General features: G+C 36.1%; 1 protein-coding gene across 11 annotated transcripts in view; it reads right to left on the bottom strand.

Annotated features, from left to right (window-relative positions):
• Window positions 1-23,412, bottom strand: part of LOC115232533 (nuclear hormone receptor HR96) — a 381,450-nt gene that overhangs the window by 131,082 nt on the left and 226,956 nt on the right. For 6 of the 11 annotated variants that reach the window (XM_029802472.1, XM_029802465.1, XM_029802462.2 and 3 more), the window contains one exon: window positions 13,483-13,572. Coding sequence is in view for 8 of the 11 variants with exons in the window: in XM_029802465.1 (XP_029658325.1) it covers window positions 13,483-13,572 (90 nt within the window). In the remaining 3 variants the exon portion in view is untranslated. The remainder of the gene's footprint in view (window positions 1-13,482; window positions 13,573-23,412) is intronic. The other 5 variants (XM_029802470.1, XM_029802467.1, XM_029802463.2 and 2 more) reach the window with 1 other exon arrangement.

Below are 23,412 nucleotides of genomic sequence, written 5' to 3'. Positions count from 1 at the left end.
TTATTATTATCATCATCATTATTAAGGCTGCAAGCTGGTAGGATCGTTAGCATGCAGGTAAAATGCTTTGTGGGATTTCATCCATCTTTATGTTCTGAGTTCAAATTCTGCCAACGTCAACTTTGCCTTTCATCCTTTCAGGGTCAATAAATAAAATAAGTATCAGTTAAATACTGGGGTCGATGTAATCGACTTAACCTTTTCCTGAAAATTTCAGATCTTATGCCTATAGTAAAAAGGATTATTATCACTATTGTTTCAACAATGAAAAAGAGACATTTTTCTGAAATCCAGTTTTCACAATTAGTAGATAATTGTTACAACATGGGAATCCATGGACCCAGTTTTTGATATAAGAATAGTGTAAAAAATGCAAATAATCACATTCATAATTGCTTCTAATTAATAATTTAGAAAGAAAACTAGTAATTTGGCAGGAAAGAGATTAGTCGATGCTAATAACTTCAGTACTTCACTAGCACCTTTTTTTTTTTTGTCAGTCCTAAAGGGATAAAAAGCAAAATTGACTTGGGTAAAATTTGAACTCAAGATGTAAAGAGCAAGAAAAAATACCGCAAAGCATTTTCTCCAATGCTCTAATGATTCTACCAACTGACTGCTTTTAACCCTTTTGCATTCAGATTACTCTGTCACATTTAATGCTCAATTATTGCCAAGTTTCTGAATTAGTCATACATTATTTCATAGCTTCAAAATTTCAATGAGGTGACTGTATGTCTTTAGAATGGCATTTTAGAGTAGGTGTGGAAGACCAAGTTTGGCTGTTTCGATCAAAACAAGTTGAATATTTTGGGCTAGATTTTGGCTGGTCTAAATGCTAAGGGGTTAAGTAATCTTACATAGGTACAAGGCCAGAAAATTGGGGAGAAAGAGAGAAAAGAGTCAGTCACTGAAATCAATCAAGATTTTCACTGGAGCTTTATCTGACAACTCCAGGGAGATTATGTTGACCTTAATTTGATTTTAACTCGCTATGTAAAGAGCTAGGCAAAAGGCTAACCATTTATTTTAAGGACACCAGAGAGATGAAAGGCAAAGCTGACTTTGGTAGGATTTGAACTGAGAATGTAAGGAGTCATGAGTTCAAATCTTGCCACGGTCAACTTTATAGTTCATCCTTCAGGGTTAATAAAATACAGGTGCTAATTTGAAGCACTGATTTGACAGAATTGTTAGAGCTCCAGACAAGATCTCTTGTAGTGCCCGTTCTGACATTTTGAGTTCTGATGGTAATGTCTGCGATGACATTTGGCTCCCCCCCGCTAAATAATATCAGTGGAGATAGGAAACATGCATGCATGGACAAATTCTGGTCTTCTGTAGAGGGGACTGGTCTAGTTTTGCACCTTGCAGAGAAGTTTTTTCTAATGTAAATCCATAGAGACCTCAAGTGTGTAAGCATACACATGTACTCATACAGATATGTACAAACATTTTGCTTCTGTTATTTTTTTTTTTTTTGTTTCATTGTAAATCCATTGAAATTAAAATACCAGAAAGATCTTTGTGGTGTTCTTTACTTAATCTTCGAAACGATTAGTACACAACTGCAGTAAGTAAAACCGAATCAAATGAAATGGAATTGGAAAAAAAAAAAAGAAACAAAATTCAATAACAGAATCCACCCCTTTTAATTTCAAAAATGAAACATACACATACACAAAAAGAAGAGGGAGTCAAGAGGAAAACAAAACTAAAAACATAAAAAAAAAAAACAAAAAAAAAACAAAAAACAAAAGCATTTTGATGAAGGGAATAAGAAAGAAGGAAAAAAAGAACACAGGGAAAGCATCCTTGGTGCTTGATGCTGGATGTACAGGCTGGATTCTTCCTACTTCTCCTACCATTGTTGCAGCTGTTGATGTTTTACCATCATCATTGGTTTGTTTGAGGTTTTTTTTTTTTTTTTTTTTTAATATATAATATGAGGCAAGTGATTAAATTCCAAAAACATCCTGGAGGAATTTCACCAACTGGAGTCACTAATCTTCCTCCACCCACAACCATCAACACTCCCGCCATCCCCACCCATCCACAAACATAGCTTCCAATCTTCCACATCTTTGTATGTTTATTTTGTTTCTTAGTTTGTTTTTTTATTGAATTACATGCTAACAAAGCAATCCTTTATAGTAGAGCCGTGTATAATGTCTGCTGTTTGTGTGCGCATGCACATACACACACAGATTTACATACATACATAGATAAAGTGTGATCTGTCTATGCTTATACATTTATCTGCGTCTGCTTATACATGTGTGTTTGAATGTGTATAAATATATATATATATCTATATATATAAGCTTATGTATGTGTAGAGTGTGTGTGGTAAAAAGAGAGAAAAGTAAAGAGAGGCATTATAATCAATGTGTGGTGTCAGAAGATGGTTGGGAGTGACAGAAGAGTAGGGGATGTAATGAGAAGAAAGAAAGAAAGAAAGAAAGAAAGGGGTGGGGTAGGGTGGAAAAGAGAGTTTCCGATCAATGTTTGGGAAACTACTTGCCCCAAGTCAATGACCCAAATGAAGCTATTTACACTTAGCTTTTACTTCGTTTAGAATCGCTGTTGGTGTGGTTGTTGATGTTGCTATTGCAAATCATTTATTTCACTTACCACCAACCACCTCAACCCACTACCATCATATTTTGTCGGGGAAGAAAAATAAAAAAAAATTATCCTGTTCCTCTTATCCTAATGTTGGGCGACCATTGTTATCCACAAGAATCTGGAGAGTCCCTATATTGTACATATATATATATATATATATGTGTGTGTGTGTGTGTGTGTGTGTGTGTGTGTGTGGTGTGTGTGTGTGTGCGCGCGCGCAAATACACACACACACACAACAATCTCCATTCTTTTATGCTGCTTTAATTATTTTTATCATAATTATTATCTTTCTTGGAAAGGTATTGGAGTGGCAGAATCAGTTGGCCGGTTATACTAAATGGCTTTTCGTATTTAGCTATAACTATCAAGTTATAACATTCTGACCCAAGCAAGCATGGAAAAAGTGGACATTAAAACGATGATGATGATGATAATAATAACGATGTTTTGTGAACGCAGGCAAAGCTTAAGAAGTTCGCTTCGGAATCATGAGGTCCCAAATTCCATTCAACTGCATGGTGGCATCTCAGATAAGTAAGTGCCTTTAATGCTTTAACATTGAGATAACTCTGTCAAATGTAATGCTTATTTATTCACATTACTTTGAATTAATCATGCATTATCTCGTACCTTCTGTATTTTGATGCTGTGTTTGTTTCTGTTTTAGAATAACATTACAGGGTAGGTGTGTGAGGTCAGATCAGAACTGTTTGAACACAAAAACAAGACGAATGTTTGAGCCAGATATAGCCAGTTGAAATGCTGAAGGGTTAATGATAGCTTTGGGTCAATCCAACTCTTAGAGTGAAATTGCATTGACACAAACAGTGTAAAAGCCTGCTGGCTGGAATGTACATATTTGTGGAATCGTAAAGCGAAACCATAGATGTCACTTGCGAGCGAGAATGACTTGGTAGCACATATGTTTTCTCTAATTGATTTAGGTTATTATGTAGTCTGAAGTAGACATAGACATGATCTGGCAACCTTTGATCAAATAGAACATTGAGGATGTGACAGCTGGCAAGAGAAAAGGCTGCACCATTTTCAGTACAACAGAGTGGAGCTGTGCCTTACTCAAGGTCATGACGTAGCTGATTCAAGCATAGAACTCACAACATCACGATCCTTCAGCTAACACCCTAAACACAGGGCCACTAACTTGTTAAATATTCCAGTCACTTACATAATCATAAAAAGTAACTAAGTTTATCAAACAGCTTAGAAATCCAAAGAAGTTCCACGATTCCTTACATCCCCTATTCAAATCTTGTTGATGCTGACTGTCTTTCATCCTTCTAAATTCTATAAAACAGGGGCCAACAAGTACTGGGTTGATATAATTGACTGTAAACCCCTTATTCACAAATGGGGCCTTGGTTTTACATTGGAAATAATTATTTTTAATATCAAAGCAGCAAACATCACCACTTGCATTTATTAACATCGTTTTACACTCTGGGTACAAATCTCATGTAGATCAACTTTGCCGTTTCATCTTTGAGAGTTGGATAAAGTACCAGTAATATACTTGGTTTGTTTTAATTGACTAATCATTTTCTAGATCCAAAACTCAGTTGGATGCCTGTGCTTGAAACTATCACTACTGTTTATAGTTGATCCAAACAAGGATTCTGGATTATTTGTTATATTTACTATACGTGAATACGATCTTATGTTAACTTTCAAGTCTTTCTCAATTATCTTCCTTTAGGCTGTATATATTTTGAATGGTGAATTTGTTAACTTTGGCTTGTATTAGATAAGGATAAATTATTTATTACTGTTACTAAATTTTCTACAGTCACCTTCACATTCCATGACCACCATTGGGATCAATCAGGTACTGGACAAGGATTCTGGATTATTTTTCCATTTTTTTCACTTAATTTTTGAGAGCAATCAGGTTCATTTTTAGTATTCTCGTTTGTGAGAGCAGTCAAGTTTAATTCAGGTATTCTCGTTTTAAAAATCATTTCTGGTTAATTGTTCAGAGGACATTGGTGTTGCCTTGGGAGGTTTGCACCCTCTGAGTGCTCTTGTTTATTATTAATACTATTACAGCATTCTCTTTTTGTGCATGTATATCATCATCATGGTTTAGAGCCCATTTTACCATGCTAGTAGGAGTCAGATTGTATTTGCTGAGGTGTATTTTCTATGGTTACATGCCCTTCCTGTAGCCAGACCTCACTGGTTTCCAAATAAGGTAATATTTCTCCATGACCAAACATGTCTCAGAAGACTGGAAATGAAAGGACACTCCTAGCATGATGGTGACACTTGTTTACGAGTGCATAATGTCAAGGCAATAAGGCAGTAACACATACACACATATTATGATAGTTTCTATCTACCAAGTCCACTCTCAATACCTCAGTCAGCCCATGGCTACAGAAGAAGACACATACCCAAAGTGCCTGAAACCATGCAGTTAGGAAGCACAATTCTAACCACAAAGCCATATCTGGTGTGGAAATTAATCACTGTTTCTAATTACTCATAGAAAATTATGAACATCACTGAAAAGAATGAGACATGCACTTGACATGCTGTTAACTCAAGTGGGGGTTGAGCTAGCTCTTACCAAAGAATCTATAATATTACAGTCATAAGCCAACCATGGTTGGCAATTACAGGCATCTGAAGCGAAGATTGTCACTCAGTTGCAATTCCAACTATAGACATCATGCTTATGTGCACAAGATGTCAATTCAAGACTGAACTGCATTTTAAAACCAGTCTTCAATTCTCCAACCATTTATGCAATCCAGGAAAGGCTCTGGCATAACTGCATCTTGGAGGAGTTTGGTTCACAGACAGTGGTATATAGAACCAAACCAGCAGAAGCACTTTCTGAGCAGGAATTGTTTGAAAGGAACCATAATAAACTGATATAGTTTGGTAGAATGAATAATCTACAATTAAGAAAAAGCACGGCTATTTATATTATTAGTATGGGTTGGATAGTACTGTAAAGTCAAAAATTTACCCCCTAACATGTGAATGAGAGAACTAGTGCTTCTGAACAACTGTTAACACACTGGCACACATGAACGCACAAAATCACAAATACTCTAACATACACATTCCCATAAAGTCAGTTCCATACACAATTACATGTGTTGAAAATGCAATATAGCAATTTCCAGTCAAATTTACACACACACACACATACATGCATGCATGCACAGGAGAATCCGCACATGCATACATATATAGATACATTCATTCTCCATCTGACAGCCAATGCCTGGCAAGGATATGTTTCTAATCATGTATAAGCTGCTAACAGATTAACTAGCCCCATGAAACAAACATGCTGCAAAACAACATGATATGCATACAAACATACATAGTACACACACACACACACACACATACATGTACACACTTAACATTATACACATAAGCATTAAGCATACACACAAAAACCACATGTGTATGTACAGACACACACGTGTGTGTGTGATCATGTGATTGGGTGCATATAAATATATGTATGTGTGTGTATATATATATATACATGTGTGTGTGTGTGTGTATGTATATATATATAAATATATATATATATATATATATATGTATTGTATATGTATATATATGCATGTGTCTACATATTCATGTATGTATAAACATATGTGCATACACGCACACACACACACACACACATATATATATAAGCTTCTATGTATGTACATATGTGTGTGTGTATGTATATTTTGATGTATAAGTATATGTACACACAAATATATATATATATGCATTGATGTATGCCAATATATGTATATGTGTGTACATGTACATATGCATATTTTGACACATGCACACGCATATATGTATTGACGTGTGTGCATGTATATAAATATATTCATGCATTATATATTATATTATACATGCATACACAATACGCACATAGTTTGAAAAACATCAACATAAACTTAACATCCTAATGCAGCCATGCATATACACATGCACATATTTGCATGCATAATCTAAAACATATACAACTTATCAAACATGTGACAGACAGACATATGTACACATGCACACACACACACACACACACACATATATATATAAGCTTCTATGTATGTACATATGTGTGTGTGTATGTATATTTTGATGTATAAGTATATGTACACACAAATATATATATATATGCATTGATGTATGCCAATATATGTATATGTGTGTACATGTACATATGCATATTTTGACACATGCACACGCATATATGTATTGACGTGTGTGCATGTATATAAATATATTCATGCATTATATATTATATTATACATGCATACACAATACGCACATAGTTTGAAAAACATCAACATAAACTTAACATCCTAATGCAGCCATGCATATACACATGCACATATTTGCATGCATAATCTAAAACATATACAACTTATCAAACATGTGACAGACAGACATATGTACACATGCACACACACACACACACACACTATAAACATGGATTGCAATTACACATCAACACATATACACACACACATACACTCAGACACTCTAATACACAAACACATCAAACCATTCTAACTGCATGCATTCTAGACACAATTCTAATTTTGTACACACACACACACGCACGCATATATATATATATAATATATATATATATATATATATATATATGTATTGTATATGTATATATATGCATGTGTCTACATATTCATGTATGTATAAACATATGTGCATACACGCACACACACACACACACACACACATATATATATAAGCTTCTATGTATGTACATATGTGTGTGTGTATGTATATTTTGATGTATAAGTATATGTACACACAAATATATATATATATGCATTGATGTATGCCAATATATGTATATGTGTACATGTACATATGCATATTTTGACACATGCACACGCATATATGTATTGACGTGTGTGCATGTATATAATATATTCATGCATTATATATTATATTATACATGCATACACAATACGCACATAGTTTGAAAAACATCAACATAAACTTAACATCCTAATGCAGCCATGCATATACACATGCACATATTTGCATGCATAATCTAAAACATATACAACTTATCAAACATGTGACAGACAGACATATGTACACATGCACACACACACACACACACACACTATAAACATGGATTGCAATTACACATCAACACATATACACACACACATACACTCAGACACTCTAATACACAAACACATCAAACCATTCTAACTGCATGCATTCTAGACACAATTCTAATTTTGTACACACACACACACGCACGCATATATATATATATATATATATAAATATACACACACACACACATATACATAATTAAACATTCAGAATCAATACGTTGAATAGGGGCATTATACACACCAGGCACTCATACATACATACACAAACAGAGACATGCAAAATACAGACGCATACAAACACACACACTGTCATACATATATTCACACTCACTGCACGCACACACTGCACGTACACATGCACATTAATCAATTCCAGATGAAACATCAAATATATTTGAGGTTGATTGATTTTAATATTGAGGGAAGTGATGGCGGTCGGAGGGAAGGTGTGGTGGGGGAGGAGAGCAAAAGATAAGAGAGCAAAGGAGGAGGCGAGTGGAAGAAAGGAGAGCAATGAGATGAGGGGGACATGGAGAAGAAGAGTGGAGGGGGGTGTGCAAAGAGAAAGAGAGCAAAGAAAGAGAGCGCAATGAAATATGCAAGAGTTAGAGAGCAGAGAAAAAGAGAACAAAGTGAATGAGAACACAGGGAAGAGCAAGGGGAGGAAAGAATGTGAGATGAAAGAGAGCAAAGGGGAGAGCTGAGAGGAAGAGAGAAGTGGATAGTGGTAGGTGGAGGAGTGAGGATAGTGAAGAGAGGAAATAGAAGTGATGAGAGAGAGAAAGGGTAGTGATGAAAGAGAAAGAAAGGCAGTGTAATGAGAGGGGTAGAGAGAGGTGTTAAAAGAAAGACAGTGGATTGATAGTGAGTAGAGAGTAATAAAAGGAGAGAGAGACAGAGAGTGATGAGTGGAGGATAGGAAAGGACAGGAGGAAGGGGAAGAGGAGGAAGTAGTGTAGGAAAGTAAATTAGAAAAGAGAGTGAGGAGGATGGTGGTGGTGGTGGTTCTGTATGAGATTAAAAGGAAAATGATCAGGGGAGAGAGAGAGAGAGAGTTTAAAGAGGAATAATGGGAGGGTGGATGAAAGATAGAAGTGAATGGTAATGGCAGAAAGACATTGGATTTCTACTAAGAGGTCTGTAATACAGCATCAAGAAATGCTGAATGTGGAAGCTCAATGTACACTGTGTGTGTGTGTGTGTATGTGAGAGAGAGACAGAGAGAGAGAGAGAGGGGGGATAGAGAGAGCAAGAGAGAGGGAGGGAGAGAGAGATTGTTGACACTGAAATATGTGATGTAGACAGACAGAGATAAGTAAATAGGCAGGTAGCACATTATAGATATTAATATGCGTGTGTGTGTATTTGTGTGTGCGTGCATTTGTGTGTGTGTGTGTGTGTGTGTGTGCGTGTGCATGCATACCAGTGTCAACACTTTGCAGTAATTAAGTTATTAAAAGAGAGGTAACTCTGAAGGGAGATAACCACAATACCAAAAGATAACGCCCAAGCATGGTTGCAGTCCAATGAATCAAAACAGCAAAAGAATGAAGCCCATATAATCACAGACACACAGACACACACACAGAGAAATACTAGAAAATAGGCAGAGATATAAGCAGACAAAAAAGCATGTAGATAAATATGCTAAGACAGATAGACATGATGAGGATGAAAAAACACATAAGAGATGCCTTGGATAAATAGAGGAAATACTGACACACCAATAGGAAGACAGACATGGATAACTAGACAGACAAATGGAAAACCTGAAATGCTGAAGAAATATATTTTAAGAATTTCAGAATTATAAAGGTTACTTTGGAGGATGAGTAAGAGAAAGGGGGAAAGGATGAGAATTAAAAACAGTGGTGGTGGTGGAAGAAATAGATAATAAGGAAGAGGGAGGATTAAGTAAAGTGGTTTCTCAACCACTCAATAACTGTACTAAAGTATAGACTTTCTGCACAAATGTGTGTGTTTGTGTATGCGTACACACACACACACAGAGGCACATATATTTACCAAGAGACACAACACACAAGTTGATACAGTCATATATAGATGTGTCCCGTAAGGTGCCATTTAAATATTGGGTTCAAATTTTGGTGCAAGGCCAGCAATTCAGGATGTGGTGGTGGTGGGGGTCGATTACATCAACCCCAGTGATGAACTGGTACTTATTATACTGACTCAGAAAGGATAAAAGGCAAAAATGGACCTTGGCAGAATTTGAACACAGAACGTAAGACCCCTGTGCACTTTGCCCAGCGTGCTAACAGTTCTGCCCGCTCACCGCCTTGTACCATTTCAGTATCAATGTGAAATGGTAATGTTTACTTGTATGTGTAATTATCAACCTATCATACACAAGGAAATAACAGGTGTATTTGGTAGCTACCTATAGTTATAAAAACATTTATGTGTATACCTTCACATCTTGCCAATTCATGTGTCCATGTGTAAGTATAAACGCACACACACATATACACAGACATGCACACACACACATATATACATGCCTACATACACATGTGGATGCTTGAGTAAATAAACAATTTGATCTGGCAAGGTTTCTACACCTGGATGCCCTTCCTAACACCAACCACTTCTAGAGTGTAGTGGGTGCTTTTCATGTGCCAGTCAGGCGGCACTGGCATCAACCACGCTCGAATGGTGCTTTTGATGTGCCACTGGCATTGACCACGCTTGAACGGTGCCTTTTACGTTCCACTGGCACAGGACACAGTCAGGCCACATATATAGATTGTTTGAAGTGGTGTACAGATATTGTATATAAAGAAAAAGGAGGTATATATATATATATATATATATATATATGGAAAAAAACATCAGCAGATGTAAAGCTGGATAAAGTATATCTGAATAAAACAAGGGTATTGTGAAGATAGCTTTGACCATAGGCTCCTTGGCCAAGGATTTAGTGGAGCTTAAATGCAACAACACTATATCTGCTATTACTGCAACCATCACCACTACAATGGTTGAGCACTATAATCGCCCAGATTAACATCACCACCACTACTATTACTACAACTACTGTTACTTTTGTTAAGACCACCCGGCCACAACAGCCACCATCATCATCATATCCAATCCTCCAAAAATTCTGTTGAATTTGCAATAAGGCAATGTAAAGTAATGCACCCCAAAAGACAGAGAAACCTTGGATGCAAGTGGAGATGGAGTTGGTGATGTGGATATAGAGGGAGACGCAAATGGTGTGGTGGTAAGTATGGAGATGGTGGCGGTGGTGTAGTGGAGATTGCAGCGAGATGATGATGATGATGATGAAGATGACGGCGATGATTGTGGTGTGGTGGAGAGATGGTGGTAAGGTTTGATAGGGATGGTGGTAGTGGTGGTTGAAAACACAGAATATAACAGCAAATGAAGAAAAAGAAGAAAAGAAAGGTAAAATAAACTACAGATACCCATCGACACCCACACCCACACAGATAGGGATGGAAGGAATGGAATAAAATCGAAGTGATTATTATTGACTGCAGCATTGTTGCTGCTGCTGTTGCTGTTGTTGTTACTGCTGCTGTTGCAGCACTTTCGTTGAAGCTTCTGTTGTAGTTGTTTTTTCTCACCGATGAAACGAAAATTTGAAAAGAGTGGGGAAATAGGAGTGTAATGGATAATAGCTTATTACATAAGAGATTTTCTTTGCCATCTTTCCAAAGTGGATCTTGCAAATTTCAGAATTCAATAAGGTCAACATAACCTAGTGGCAATGGAGAGTGAAGAGTTTCTGAGATATCAAAAGCAATTTTTTTAAAAAATTTCGTTTTGTTTCATTTGAATGAACACACTTCACCATCATGCTTCTCCCACCCACCAATATTACCCGACCACCCAAAACATTAAGTCACCACAAATTTTTACAATGTTTGTTTCCTTGATTGATAGAGAGTCCACATCAGTCTAAGGCAAATTGCAGCCCAAGGGACTTTCTGAACGATACACCAACGAAACATTGCCTTGAACTTTTTTTTAGTAGTGCAGCCCACTTCTTGGAAAAGGTTACCCAATTTGAGAGAGAGGTGCAGAAAAAGAACAACAATAACAGTCCACTCTTGTTTCATGACCAAGTGGCTAGCAGTAAGAAAGGTATTAAACATTAAAAATATTTTTAAAAAATCTTCTAATAGATAAATCATACCGTTTATGTAAGCATGGACAAACAGATTGTGTATGCGCATGATTTTATATATGACTGAAAATATTGTATGCCTAACAACAATTACTGGACTTATTTTCCAATGTCACAAAACCTTATTTTACATTACAATTCAGTTTTCCAATTTCTTCTGTGCACGCACACACAAACACACACAAACACACATACAAAGTAGTTTTGCATTTGGGAAACAATATAATGCTCTGTCTTACGGAAGTGGAGATGAAAAACATGTTAATGTTTTAAATTGTGGAATGAAAAAGAAAACGGAAAACAAAAGGCTAAATTGATATAGTAATAAACTCATTGGTATTAAATTGTATCGATATATCTATGAAAACATCATCATTTCACCTCCACTTTCCATACTGGTATCATCATCTTGCTGCAATCTCCATTACACCACCGCCACCATCTCCATACCTCCACTTTCCATACAGCTTGACAAGATCCAACAGATACAAGTATCAAGTCTTGCCTTGGTTTTGATAGTTTCTACAGCTGAATGCCCTTCCTAATGACAAGCACGTTAGAAAGTGCACTGGGGCTTTTTTCTGTAGCACTAGCATGAATGAAGATGCTAAACAAGCACCTTCCACTGAATGGGAATACAGCAGTCTGTCTGGCTGATAATATAAATTTGGGTGTATAGAATTTATTCATTAAAAACTGAGTTGCCACCCCATGCTTTTCCCCATTTCTCTCATGTTCTTTGAGGAAGGCTTGTGCCAGAGAACATGTGTTTAGGTGCACTAAATACATGGTGAATGGCAAAGATGTGAGTGAATTTGGTTGGCAGAAACTGAAATGATCCAGCTGTGTGTGTGAGTGTGTGTTGTGTTAGTGAGTTTGTATTTCCTCTTTATCTTCCTGCATAATCAGTGGTTGTAAACAATGGCTTCACTGTTTCATGCAGATGGTAACATTTGCTTGCAATACGCTGTGAAAGCACATGTGGGCATGTTGTGTGATCTTTGTAAGCAAAAGGCGCATTCATACACAATCACTTGCAGCCAGTTTTCTGTGTAACCAAGTCCAGGCTGTTTTGTTGTTTAATACACTGGGAGATTATTAATTCATGTGGAAAAAAGGTGATGGTGGGGTTGGTATAAGAAACAGCATCCAACAGTAGAAACTTCTGCCCCAACAAACTCCTGTCTGACCCAATGCAAGCATGGAAAAGTAGCCATCAAAATGATTATAATATATAGTTGAAGTTATTCATTAACACAAACTGGAGACCTCACTGTTGATAGTCTTCTATTTCTGATTCCTACAATCTTTCATTAGGTTATCTTATGTATGCGGATATGTGAGAGTAATGATGGTTTACAAGTTGATGGATGGGTGGGGAAAAAAACATTTCTTTTAAAATAAAGGTTCGACAATCAAATTTGCAACTTGGGCATCTTGAGAAATGGACACGACAGTCACTCAGCTCTCCCCCCTTTCCCTAAATGTTCATGTTACATAGAGAGCAGAAAGAAACAAAATACCCACACTGACCTGTCCGGAGCCACGTTGTATAAACGGTCAATCTCTTCATCGAAACGAGCGCGGAGTGCAGGGTTCAAGCTACTGTGTTGTTGGCTATAGCAAACGATAAAGAGGGAAGAAAAGATATGTTAAAGATAGACGAAAGAGAAGTTGCAAGAGAAAGGCAATAATTTTTAATTTTTTAATTTTTTTTTTTTTACTGTTTCTTAATTTTGAAGGATATTTTTCTTTTTCATTTTTTCCTCAAGAAAACAAGCAAGAAAGAAAATAATTCGAAAAGGAATATTCTTTTTTGAATAAAAGATTTTTGGGGAGGGTGAGGCTCTTTTGTATTCATCTAATATAGATTATATTTATTTCTGATTTATTGAGATCTTTCTCAGTAGGAAAGATGAATAACAAAAGAATGATGGGCTCGAGTTATTCTGATGTCTTCCTAAACCTACACATATAAAACCTTATTCATTTAGTTTTTCACTCATCACAGCTCAGGTAAGTAGAGTGAATTTTATGCTTTGCTGATGGAATCACACAGATAAAACCAGTTAAGATGCCTCCCTTACGTTCCTAGGAAACTTAAAAAAGTAATATCCAATATCAACTCAGAAAGGAAGAAAAGCAAAGTCAACTTCAAATCTCTTTGCCTTTTATCCTTTTGGGGGTTAATAAAGTACTACTCAAATACTAGAGTCAATGTAATCAACTACCTATTTTCCTCAAAATTGCTGGTCTTGTGCTTAAATTAGAGACAGTATAAGTCATTGATTGATCTAGTCCTTTTTCCTATCGACACACATTTATTTCTCGCTTAACATTATAGTTCTCCCTGTGCCAACACAAACTGGCAAATTGATACATAATCGACTCCCGAGACTGCTAAGCTCTCTCCCAATCATTGTCACATCCAATCAATCAATGAGTGTCTCTTTGACAAATACATGGCATAGATGTTTATCAAATGTGCAAAAAATCAAAAAGTAAATTTGTGTGGCAAATGAGGTTCCAGACAAAGCTTTACTTTAAAAAAATACAAAAACATGACAGAAAGAAGTTTTCCAGAAGATCTGGTACCATCTATTACATTCATTACTATTTTTTTTATTGTCAGCTATGATGTCCTCTTCTTTTTGTTACCTCCTTTTTTTTTTTTTGCCCAGCACACTAATGTAATAACCAGAGTCAAGTGTTTTGACCAGTTGTGATCAGATGTGTCCCTGGTGATTGGTGCAAATTGACTTCAGACTGAATTTTATACAAGCTATGGCATACATGCTTGCTGTGCTCAGAAGTAAATATTAGATATTGGGAGACTGAATGAAATAGCTAAGGTGAAGTTAGACTTGGGTAACAAGGGATGCTCAGCTCTAATGGAGAGTAAAAAACATGTAAACATTCTGAAGTGCGGTGTTAGAAAAACAAAAGGCTAAACTGAAATGGAATAGCACCTTATAAGCAGTATTGGAATAGTGTGTACGTCTGTGTGTGTGTGTGTGTGTGCATGCAAGCATACGTACAGATACTAGGAAATAGTTTGATTTAAGCATTTACATGTTTGGAAAAGGAATATAATTAGTATATGTGTGTGTGTGTATTTGTGTTTACATAGAATTTTTACATTAAACAGAATTAATGGAGTATAACAATTTGCCTGGTTCACAACCAGGTTTTCTGTTTCCCATAATTAACTGAAGGAAGGGCAGAACATATCTTGTATTTAACTGTTAGAAAAATACAGATGGGTGGTTACTGACATGATGGGAAGTCAAGCACCTTTTTTAAAAACATAACCAAAGTGAGAGGGTTAATGAGATGTCTGTGGAGTGAAGTTTTATTTACAAAAAGAAAAAGAAAAATGAATTGATATAACTGGAGAGAATCTTCAAGTGAGAACTGAAAGTGGGTCAAAGATTTAGTACAACAGTGAAGCTCACCTCTATCAACAGCATGGTGCTGACCTTTCAATGTGATATATTGATTGCTCTTCTCTAAAGCACACAGAACCTTGTCACATGATGATGTCAGGAAGGGAGGGTTTATGCAGGTGTCACTGTACTCCAGCAACACACACACACACACATCATATGTAAAACAAACAGGATTATATATCTGGATATGTAATCATGTTTATCATACATATGACACATATAAAGGGATGTAACCAAATGCCACAAAGTAGCTTGTGTAACTCACTACAGATTCTGATATCAGTCTGCATAAATAGTTATATGCACATACATACACATCAGTGTGGTGTGTGTGTGTGTGAGTGAGAGAGAGAGAGAGAGAGAGAGAGAGGAGAGAGAGAGAGTGTGTGTGTGTGTGTGTGTGTGTGTAAATGAATTCTTTGTTGTTTCTGATGATGGCGTTTTATCAATTGAACTACCTTCTCAACGTATTACTATAAAAGTGACTAAGTATTTAAAAGATGTTTCTATTCTTCAATCCTCAGAAAGGGTCAACATGACGGTGAGTAACGAGGTGAGCCTTTCCTGTTATAGGCTGTGTCCATCGGAGGGAATTCCATAATGTTCCTCTTTTACCTGCTTTCCCTCACAAAACTTGATTGAACCGAAGCTGTACAGAAGATACTTGCTTAATGTTTCATGCTGAGGAATCAAACCTTGTAGCTCTTGAACATGAAGTCATTTGCATGACCATTTGGCTATACCTGTACCCAGAGTTACACATGCAAATTTGTGAATTTTTTTTTTTTTTTTGATTTTTACATATTTCTATATAGGTTGCCAAATTGCTAAATGACAATATGCTGTTGTGTCAGAACAAACCTTGTGCCAAACACAGTCCACTAAGGCAACCACTGATGCAAATGAGTTTACATATCCCTTAAAATGATGTATATTTGTACTAATAGGCATAGGTGTGGCTGTGTGGTAATTAGCTTGCTTCCCAACCACATGGTACCAGGTTCCGTCTCATTGCATAGCACATGGGCAAGTGTCTTCTGCTATATATGCCTCGGGCTGACCAAAGCCTTGTTAGTGGATTTGGTAGACGGAAACTGAAAGACGCCAGTCATATATATATATATCAAATGACTGAAACAAGTAAAAGGATAAAAGAATAATAGTCCACTGCATCGGTACATTGAGTAAGTGCAAATCCAGCTTGAGGGCAAACATACAAAGCCCTTGATAATAAATGGAGATTAGATTGTGCTGCATATATCTTTCACACACACAAAAGAAGGAGGCTAATAGTTTTAAAATGTTCTAGCTGGACATTACGGCATCTGAATACCTAATTGCAGTAAACATTGGGGGGGGGGGGGTAGATTTTTATGAGGATTTTCTGCTATCATTAGTAAATAACCATCCCATTTTTGATGAGATTTTATCATTCCCCAATTCAAATCCATAATGGTTTTGTGTGTGTGTGTGTATATGTGTGTGAGTGTGTGAGAGAGAGAGAGCGAGAGAGCGAGAGAAAGAGAGAGTGAGAGTGAGATAGAGAGAGCTAGATCCTTGTCACCTTTACTCATCACCACAGATTTTGTACATCCACTTTTTGAAAATAATTGAGAATAGGAATAAATAAAATCTGGGATTATTGCCTTTTCTGTAGAATTTGTACACCCACCTGCAGAGGAGAAAATATGCAGAACTCACCTTCTGAAAATGTTAACCTGCAACAGACTGGCAACCTATCCAGTGAAACAATAACTCTCTCTCTCTCTCACTCTCTCTTATCCACTTAAGGATTGTGTAACAAAGTCCAGTACCAGCTTCTATAACCCCAAGGAACAGCCTACGTTTAAAGCAATATACTTTTGGGCATCCAGACGAGTGAAGCATGCATAGGGAATGTAAAGCTGCAAGTTAGTAAGGTATAAAGCATCGACTGCAAAAACTGAAGATGCAAGAGAGAAATGAGTCAAGTATGATTTACTGCATGTGCAGCATAAATTTGTATGAACAATGAAATGCAAGTAAGCTGAGAAACCTGCTGCTGTTAGGTGCTGAAGAAACCAGCCCACTGCTGATGTGTGCAGGAGAGTCAGCTGTGCTGGTTTGGACATGTGATGGTAAATGGAGGACACGTGCTGCTGGATTAAAGAAATGCTGATGCGATCATTGCTGGGGGACGATGAAGGAAGAGCTAGAAGAAGAGGTGGTGAGAGAGCAAGAGATCTGAGAATATTGGGTTTAACAAGGGGGGAGAGAAAAGATGGGGGGGTTGGGTCGATGTGGATTGGTAAAATGCAAGATGAACAAAGCTGTTCACCTCATACCAGCATGAGAAAAATGAACCTTTAAACAATGTTGCTGCTTAAATGACATATGTTTATGATTGCAGCAATATAAGAGAGTAGAGCTTGCATTTTTTTTATTGTTACTATTTCACTTAAACCTTTTAAAGCTTCAGAGAAAGGTACGAACATTGCAGAATGAAATATTCGTTCGCAGTAGGTTTCATATTGAATCAGTGACATCGAGTTAAATTATTCAGAAGAAATAAAAACAAAAAATCTTCAGTGCTTGTTGGTTCGATGAGTCACCGAATCAATACTGCACAATGATGTAGAAAGGTAGAATGAAGAGGGGACAGCTTGTCTGCCACTGGCTTCCACCGGTCACCCAGTTCTCACCTGCAGCTTCACAAATTACTGGCATGCAGTAGAGTGCTTATCTCCTAGGCAATGACATTGTCAAGCTGGCTAAACAAGGTGGAAGACAGCAACAAGTTTTACATTCTCAGTGAAATTCTTGGCTTGTCTCCTCATACGTACAAAGACTGAGTTTTCGGTAAACTGCCAAGATTAAACGTAAGCATTAGTGGTCAAGTTTCAGTGGGCAGATACACAATAACCCCCAATCTCACAGTAGACTATATATTCCAGAACACAATGACTCACATAGAACACCCTGGTCATCCTACTGCATTCCTGGTGTACTAGCAGTTATCTCAATCTGATTTTTGTCACTGGTCCAAAAAAAAAGCCAAGAATGAGAGCATGAGTCTAATGGTCCAGGGCATCTTAAGATTTGAATTTCTTCATTATAGATGTTGGGGTACCACATGTATTTGTAGCAATGAAATACCATGACTTCATAGTCTCCTGGCTCCATGAAAACACAGTGTAGTAATAATTAGAAGTAGACATGATTACCTGGTCACCCATGCAGCTGTGTCCACTGCTGATGGTTTTTAAAAAGATGATATCAGAGCCTAAGAGAAAGTCGTCTTTTTAAATAAAAGATGAACAAGAAGGATAAGTTGATGTTTAACCTCAGGTCAGCACCAACTGAGAAGACATATGATAAAAGGAATTCCAATCATGACCATCCTAACTTTGATTCATATTATGTACACCTAGAACTGCATTATTTAATGCACCGCTTCCTCTTTTTAACATATTAGGGTGTGATTTGAAGGAGATGTGACAGCTATTTTTAGAAGGTCAAGCAATTAAAAGAGGTTTCTTTTCATGTATGGTGTTTGTATTTTTATCAATTTTCTTCTTGTATGAGGACTACTGTTTTACTGGGATGGAGAGTTGCTACACTAGGTGTATATTAGATTTAGGGTATTTCATAATGCTTTATAGGGGTGGAAAGGAACCAGATTGTCATCAATATTAATAAAAAATATAACAAAAAAAATTGTTCATGATGGTGATGATTGATGATGGTTAGTTATGATTGCAGTGGTGGGGAATACCAAGAAGACAGTGACATGAAGAAAGTAACTTGATTATTCTCAAAATTGACACAAAAGGTAATAAGTCCTAACAATTATAAACATCAACATGATAATAATAATAATAATAATTATTATTATTGTTGTTGATGCTGTTGTTATTGTTTCTTAAGTCTCTGAAATCAAGAGACAATCACTGATGACCCATTCATCAGTACCTTTGATCACAAGCAGCCAAATAAATTGCTATCACACTGGTACAGAACAAATATAAAAAATCTATCTTTTGTGTGCACATATCATTGGTGTTGTTGACTCAGTGGTTTTTTTTTTTTTTTTTTTTTTTTTAAATAAATTCCATGATTTCAAATGAGAAAGAGGACTTCCAAAATATCTACTTTTGCAGTGGTGAGTTGACAGCTTGTGCCATGTCCAGCCCTGATTAGAGCTGGCAACTTGCATACATTCTTCAAAGAATGGCCTACGAGAAATGTTAGAATTTTCTTATTTCAAAAACTGAAATCCAGTAACATTATTAAACTTTTTTTTTTTTGCCAACAGAAACCACATCAGGTAGAATTATCATAACGCTGTGTGGCATGACAAACCTGGCCCTTTGAATTATCGACATAGTGCTCTAATGGGATCTTGCAGTTTCTGTCCACCTAATTTCCTTGTCAAGGATCAGATTGGATTGACCAGAGTGGATTGCAGTAACAGAAGCTATTAACCAAAGATGTTGTGAGGTGGAATTCAACCCAGAAACACATAACTGTGAAAGAAATATCTGAACCAAATGCCACTGTGCGAAACTAAGCAATCAATGGTAGCAGTGATTGTTACACTGCATCCAATGCTCAATTGCATACCCTTATATGAAGCCATTATGGCATAATTTTTCTATAATATACAAACACTGTTTACTCTGAACAATTATCCATCCAGCAAGGTCTGTATGACAGAATCTGTTGCAACTATATGCAGGATGACTTAACAATAATCCCCAGCATTTAACCCTTAATCTTTTTGTTACCGTATTTATTTTGAGAAGCTCTGTGTTTCTTTCGATTAATTTTAAATATATCAAAGAATTTAGTAAAATAACTCAGTTATCATTAAGCTGATGTTAGGAACATAAATTGTGACCGAGGTTTGGTGGAAAACTGTAATTCAAAACTTATAAAAAAACAATACTTTTGTATTACAGAGCCAGAGGTGGTTTCAGCTGGGTTGTTATTGAAAGGGTTAAAAATTTAGATTACTCTGTCAAATGTAATGCTTATTTATTCACATTGTTTAGAATTAGTTTGGCATAATCTAATTTCTTTATTTTTAGAAGACATTATAGGATTGGTGTCAGAAGCTGAATCTGGCCAGTTTGAACATATAAGAAGAATAATTAAGCTGAATATGGTCAGTTTAACCCTTTAGCATTTAAACTAGCCATATTTGACCAAAATGTTCTACCTGTTTTATGTCCAAACTGGCTAGATCCAGAATTTCTCACCTACCCTACAATGTTACTGTAAAAATAAACATTCACATCTTTGAAATCTCAAAGCTACAAGATAATACATGATTAATTCAAAATAATGTGAATGAATAAGCTTTACATTTGACAGAATTATCTGAATGCTAAAGGGTGGAATATGCTTCATACTAGTAACCTCAAAAGTTCTGCGATACATAGTAGAACAAGTCTAATTTATTACACACAGTGCACAGTAATACATGCATATAGGACTGCACCCAACCTTGACACACCCATGACGACAGTAAATTTCTAAAACTTAATAAAACATTCACCAAATTCTTTAAATATTATTTTTGTTACACAGGAGATGATAGGAGAGGTGGAGGAAACATCAGAGGTCTGCATGGTTTTAGGTAAACATTGAAGAAAGCAGATTGAAGATGTGAGGATTAATAAAGAAAAACAACACACACACACACACCATAAATAAATAATAAAACCCAGTAAAACTGTCAACCTAACATTTTTTGAGACCCCACCCAACACACATGCATAACCAACAAACAAACTAAAAAATAATGTTTTTTTTAGGAAAAAACAAGAATTAAAATTTACAAAAGCAATTTCAACTATGTCCCTTAGAATGAAAGATGTTTTTTCTATGATGTTTGAACACTTAGCTGGTCAGTATCAATAATCAAAGATTTTGTAAAATAGAACAAGTCTCCATGAAATAGAAGAAAGAGAATCCTGAAGTGAAGGGAAAAAAAGTCATTCTTTAGAGAAGAAATTAACAGAACTGCATGGGAAATACTTTAACCCTTTAGATACTGACCTGTTTGAGACCACTCTTGGTTCCCTGACACAAACTTACCATTTTAAAGTGATCTAAATGATAACCTAGTCTAAATTTTGTGTCAATTTGTTCCAGACACCAGATTAATATTGAGAAAGTCATTTTACTAAATTCTTCATTATTTTAAAACGAAAGCAGCTTATGTCAATAGAAATACCTTAATGAAAGTGTTACAAATAGAAATAATGGTTTCATATTTTGGCACAAGGCCAGCAACTTCAAGGGAGGGGGTAAGTTGAATATATTGACACAAGTGCACCACTGGTTCTTATTTTATCAACCTTGAAGTCAATCTCGGTGGAATTTGAACTCAAAAGCTAAAGACAAAAAATGCTGCTAAGCATTTTGCCTGGTGTGCTAACGATTCTGCCAGCTTAATAATAATAATAATAATAATAATAATAATAATAATAATAATAATAATAAGAGCACTCAGAGAGTGCAAACCTCTACCATGGCAACGTCCTCTCAACAAGAAGCCAGAGATGATTTTTAAAATGAGAATATCTGAAATAAACTCGACTGCTCTCACAAATGAGAATACTAAAAATGAACCAGACTGCTCTCAAAAATTAAGTAAAAAAAAACAGGAAAAATAATCCAGAATCCTTGTCCAGTACTGGATTGATCCCAAAATCCAATCAGTTTGAGCCAGTCACATGGCCAAACATCCCTGAAAGTTTCATCTAAATCCATCCAGCAATTCTTGAGATATCTTGTCCACGGACAGACAAACAAACAATCAAACAAAACCGAAAACAATACCTCCACCTTCGCTAAGCGGAGGCAATAATAATGATTTCAAATCTTGGCACAAGGCCAGTAATTCTGGTACTTATTTTACTGACCCTGAATGGATGAAAATCAAAAATGACCACAGCAGAATTTGCACTTAAAATGTAGAGACAGACCAAATGCTGCTGAGCATTTTGCCCAGCATGGTAATGATTTTACCAGTTCACTGCCTTAATAATAAACAACAATGGTGATGATGATAATCAACAAAGAAACTTTCATCTAAATATGATTGATATGTATGGATATTCCTGATTACCAATAATCTGTTACTGAAATCCGTTCACTTGAATGAAAGAATGTCATCTCTTCGAAGGATAAGATGATTCAAAGCAGAACACTTCAGACTTAAGGTACATTAAACCAGAGATGAACTTGGGCAGAGGTAACAATTTTATAGGCTTATTCTATTACCTTACCATTTTCTTCTTTGCATATACCTCCATGTATTCTATGAACGTCTATCTTCTGGCAGGTCAGGGTTGTTTTTGGATATAAAACAATATTTAAGAAGCAGTACTTTTCTTTTGATTAATGGCATATGTGTATGTGTATTCACATTGGCTTCGTGGCTATGAAATTAAAATTTTGGTTTACAAGACCCACAATATTTATTGCTTCAATTTATTTGACTGACAATATAGATTCCATAATTGATTTGCTATTGAGTAAGTTACCAGTAAAAAGAATACTGACCAGTAAAAATATTTACAGTCTTTTTTTTTTTTATTTCAAAATATATATAAAAAAAACACCTTCAACCCAGAATGAGCACTGTGTGTATCTTGGGTTTAGAGATTAAATACAAGTGTGTCTCTGCATATTGGAAGAGGTGACTGAAAAGGTTAGCATGCAATAGAAAACTCATCTAACTCATACTAACATAGAAAACAGACATAAAAATAATGTTATAATCCTTTCTACTACAGGCACTAGGCCTGAAATTTGGTGGGAGGGAACCAATCAATTTCATTGACGCTGTACTCAACTGGTACTTAGTTTATCAACCCCGATAGAATGAAAGGAAAAGTTGAGCTCAATGAAATTTGAAATCAGAATGTAAAAATGGGCAGAAGGCTGCTTAGCATTTTACCTGACATACTAACGACTCTGGACTGGTCGTCAACTATATGACATAATGAATTAAAAA

Source organism: Octopus sinensis, linkage group LG2 (genome assembly GCF_006345805.1).
Source record: "Octopus sinensis linkage group LG2, ASM634580v1, whole genome shotgun sequence".
Taxonomy (NCBI): Eukaryota; Metazoa; Mollusca; class Cephalopoda; order Octopoda; family Octopodidae; genus Octopus; species Octopus sinensis.
This window is presented reverse-complemented; position numbering and strand designations above follow the sequence as displayed.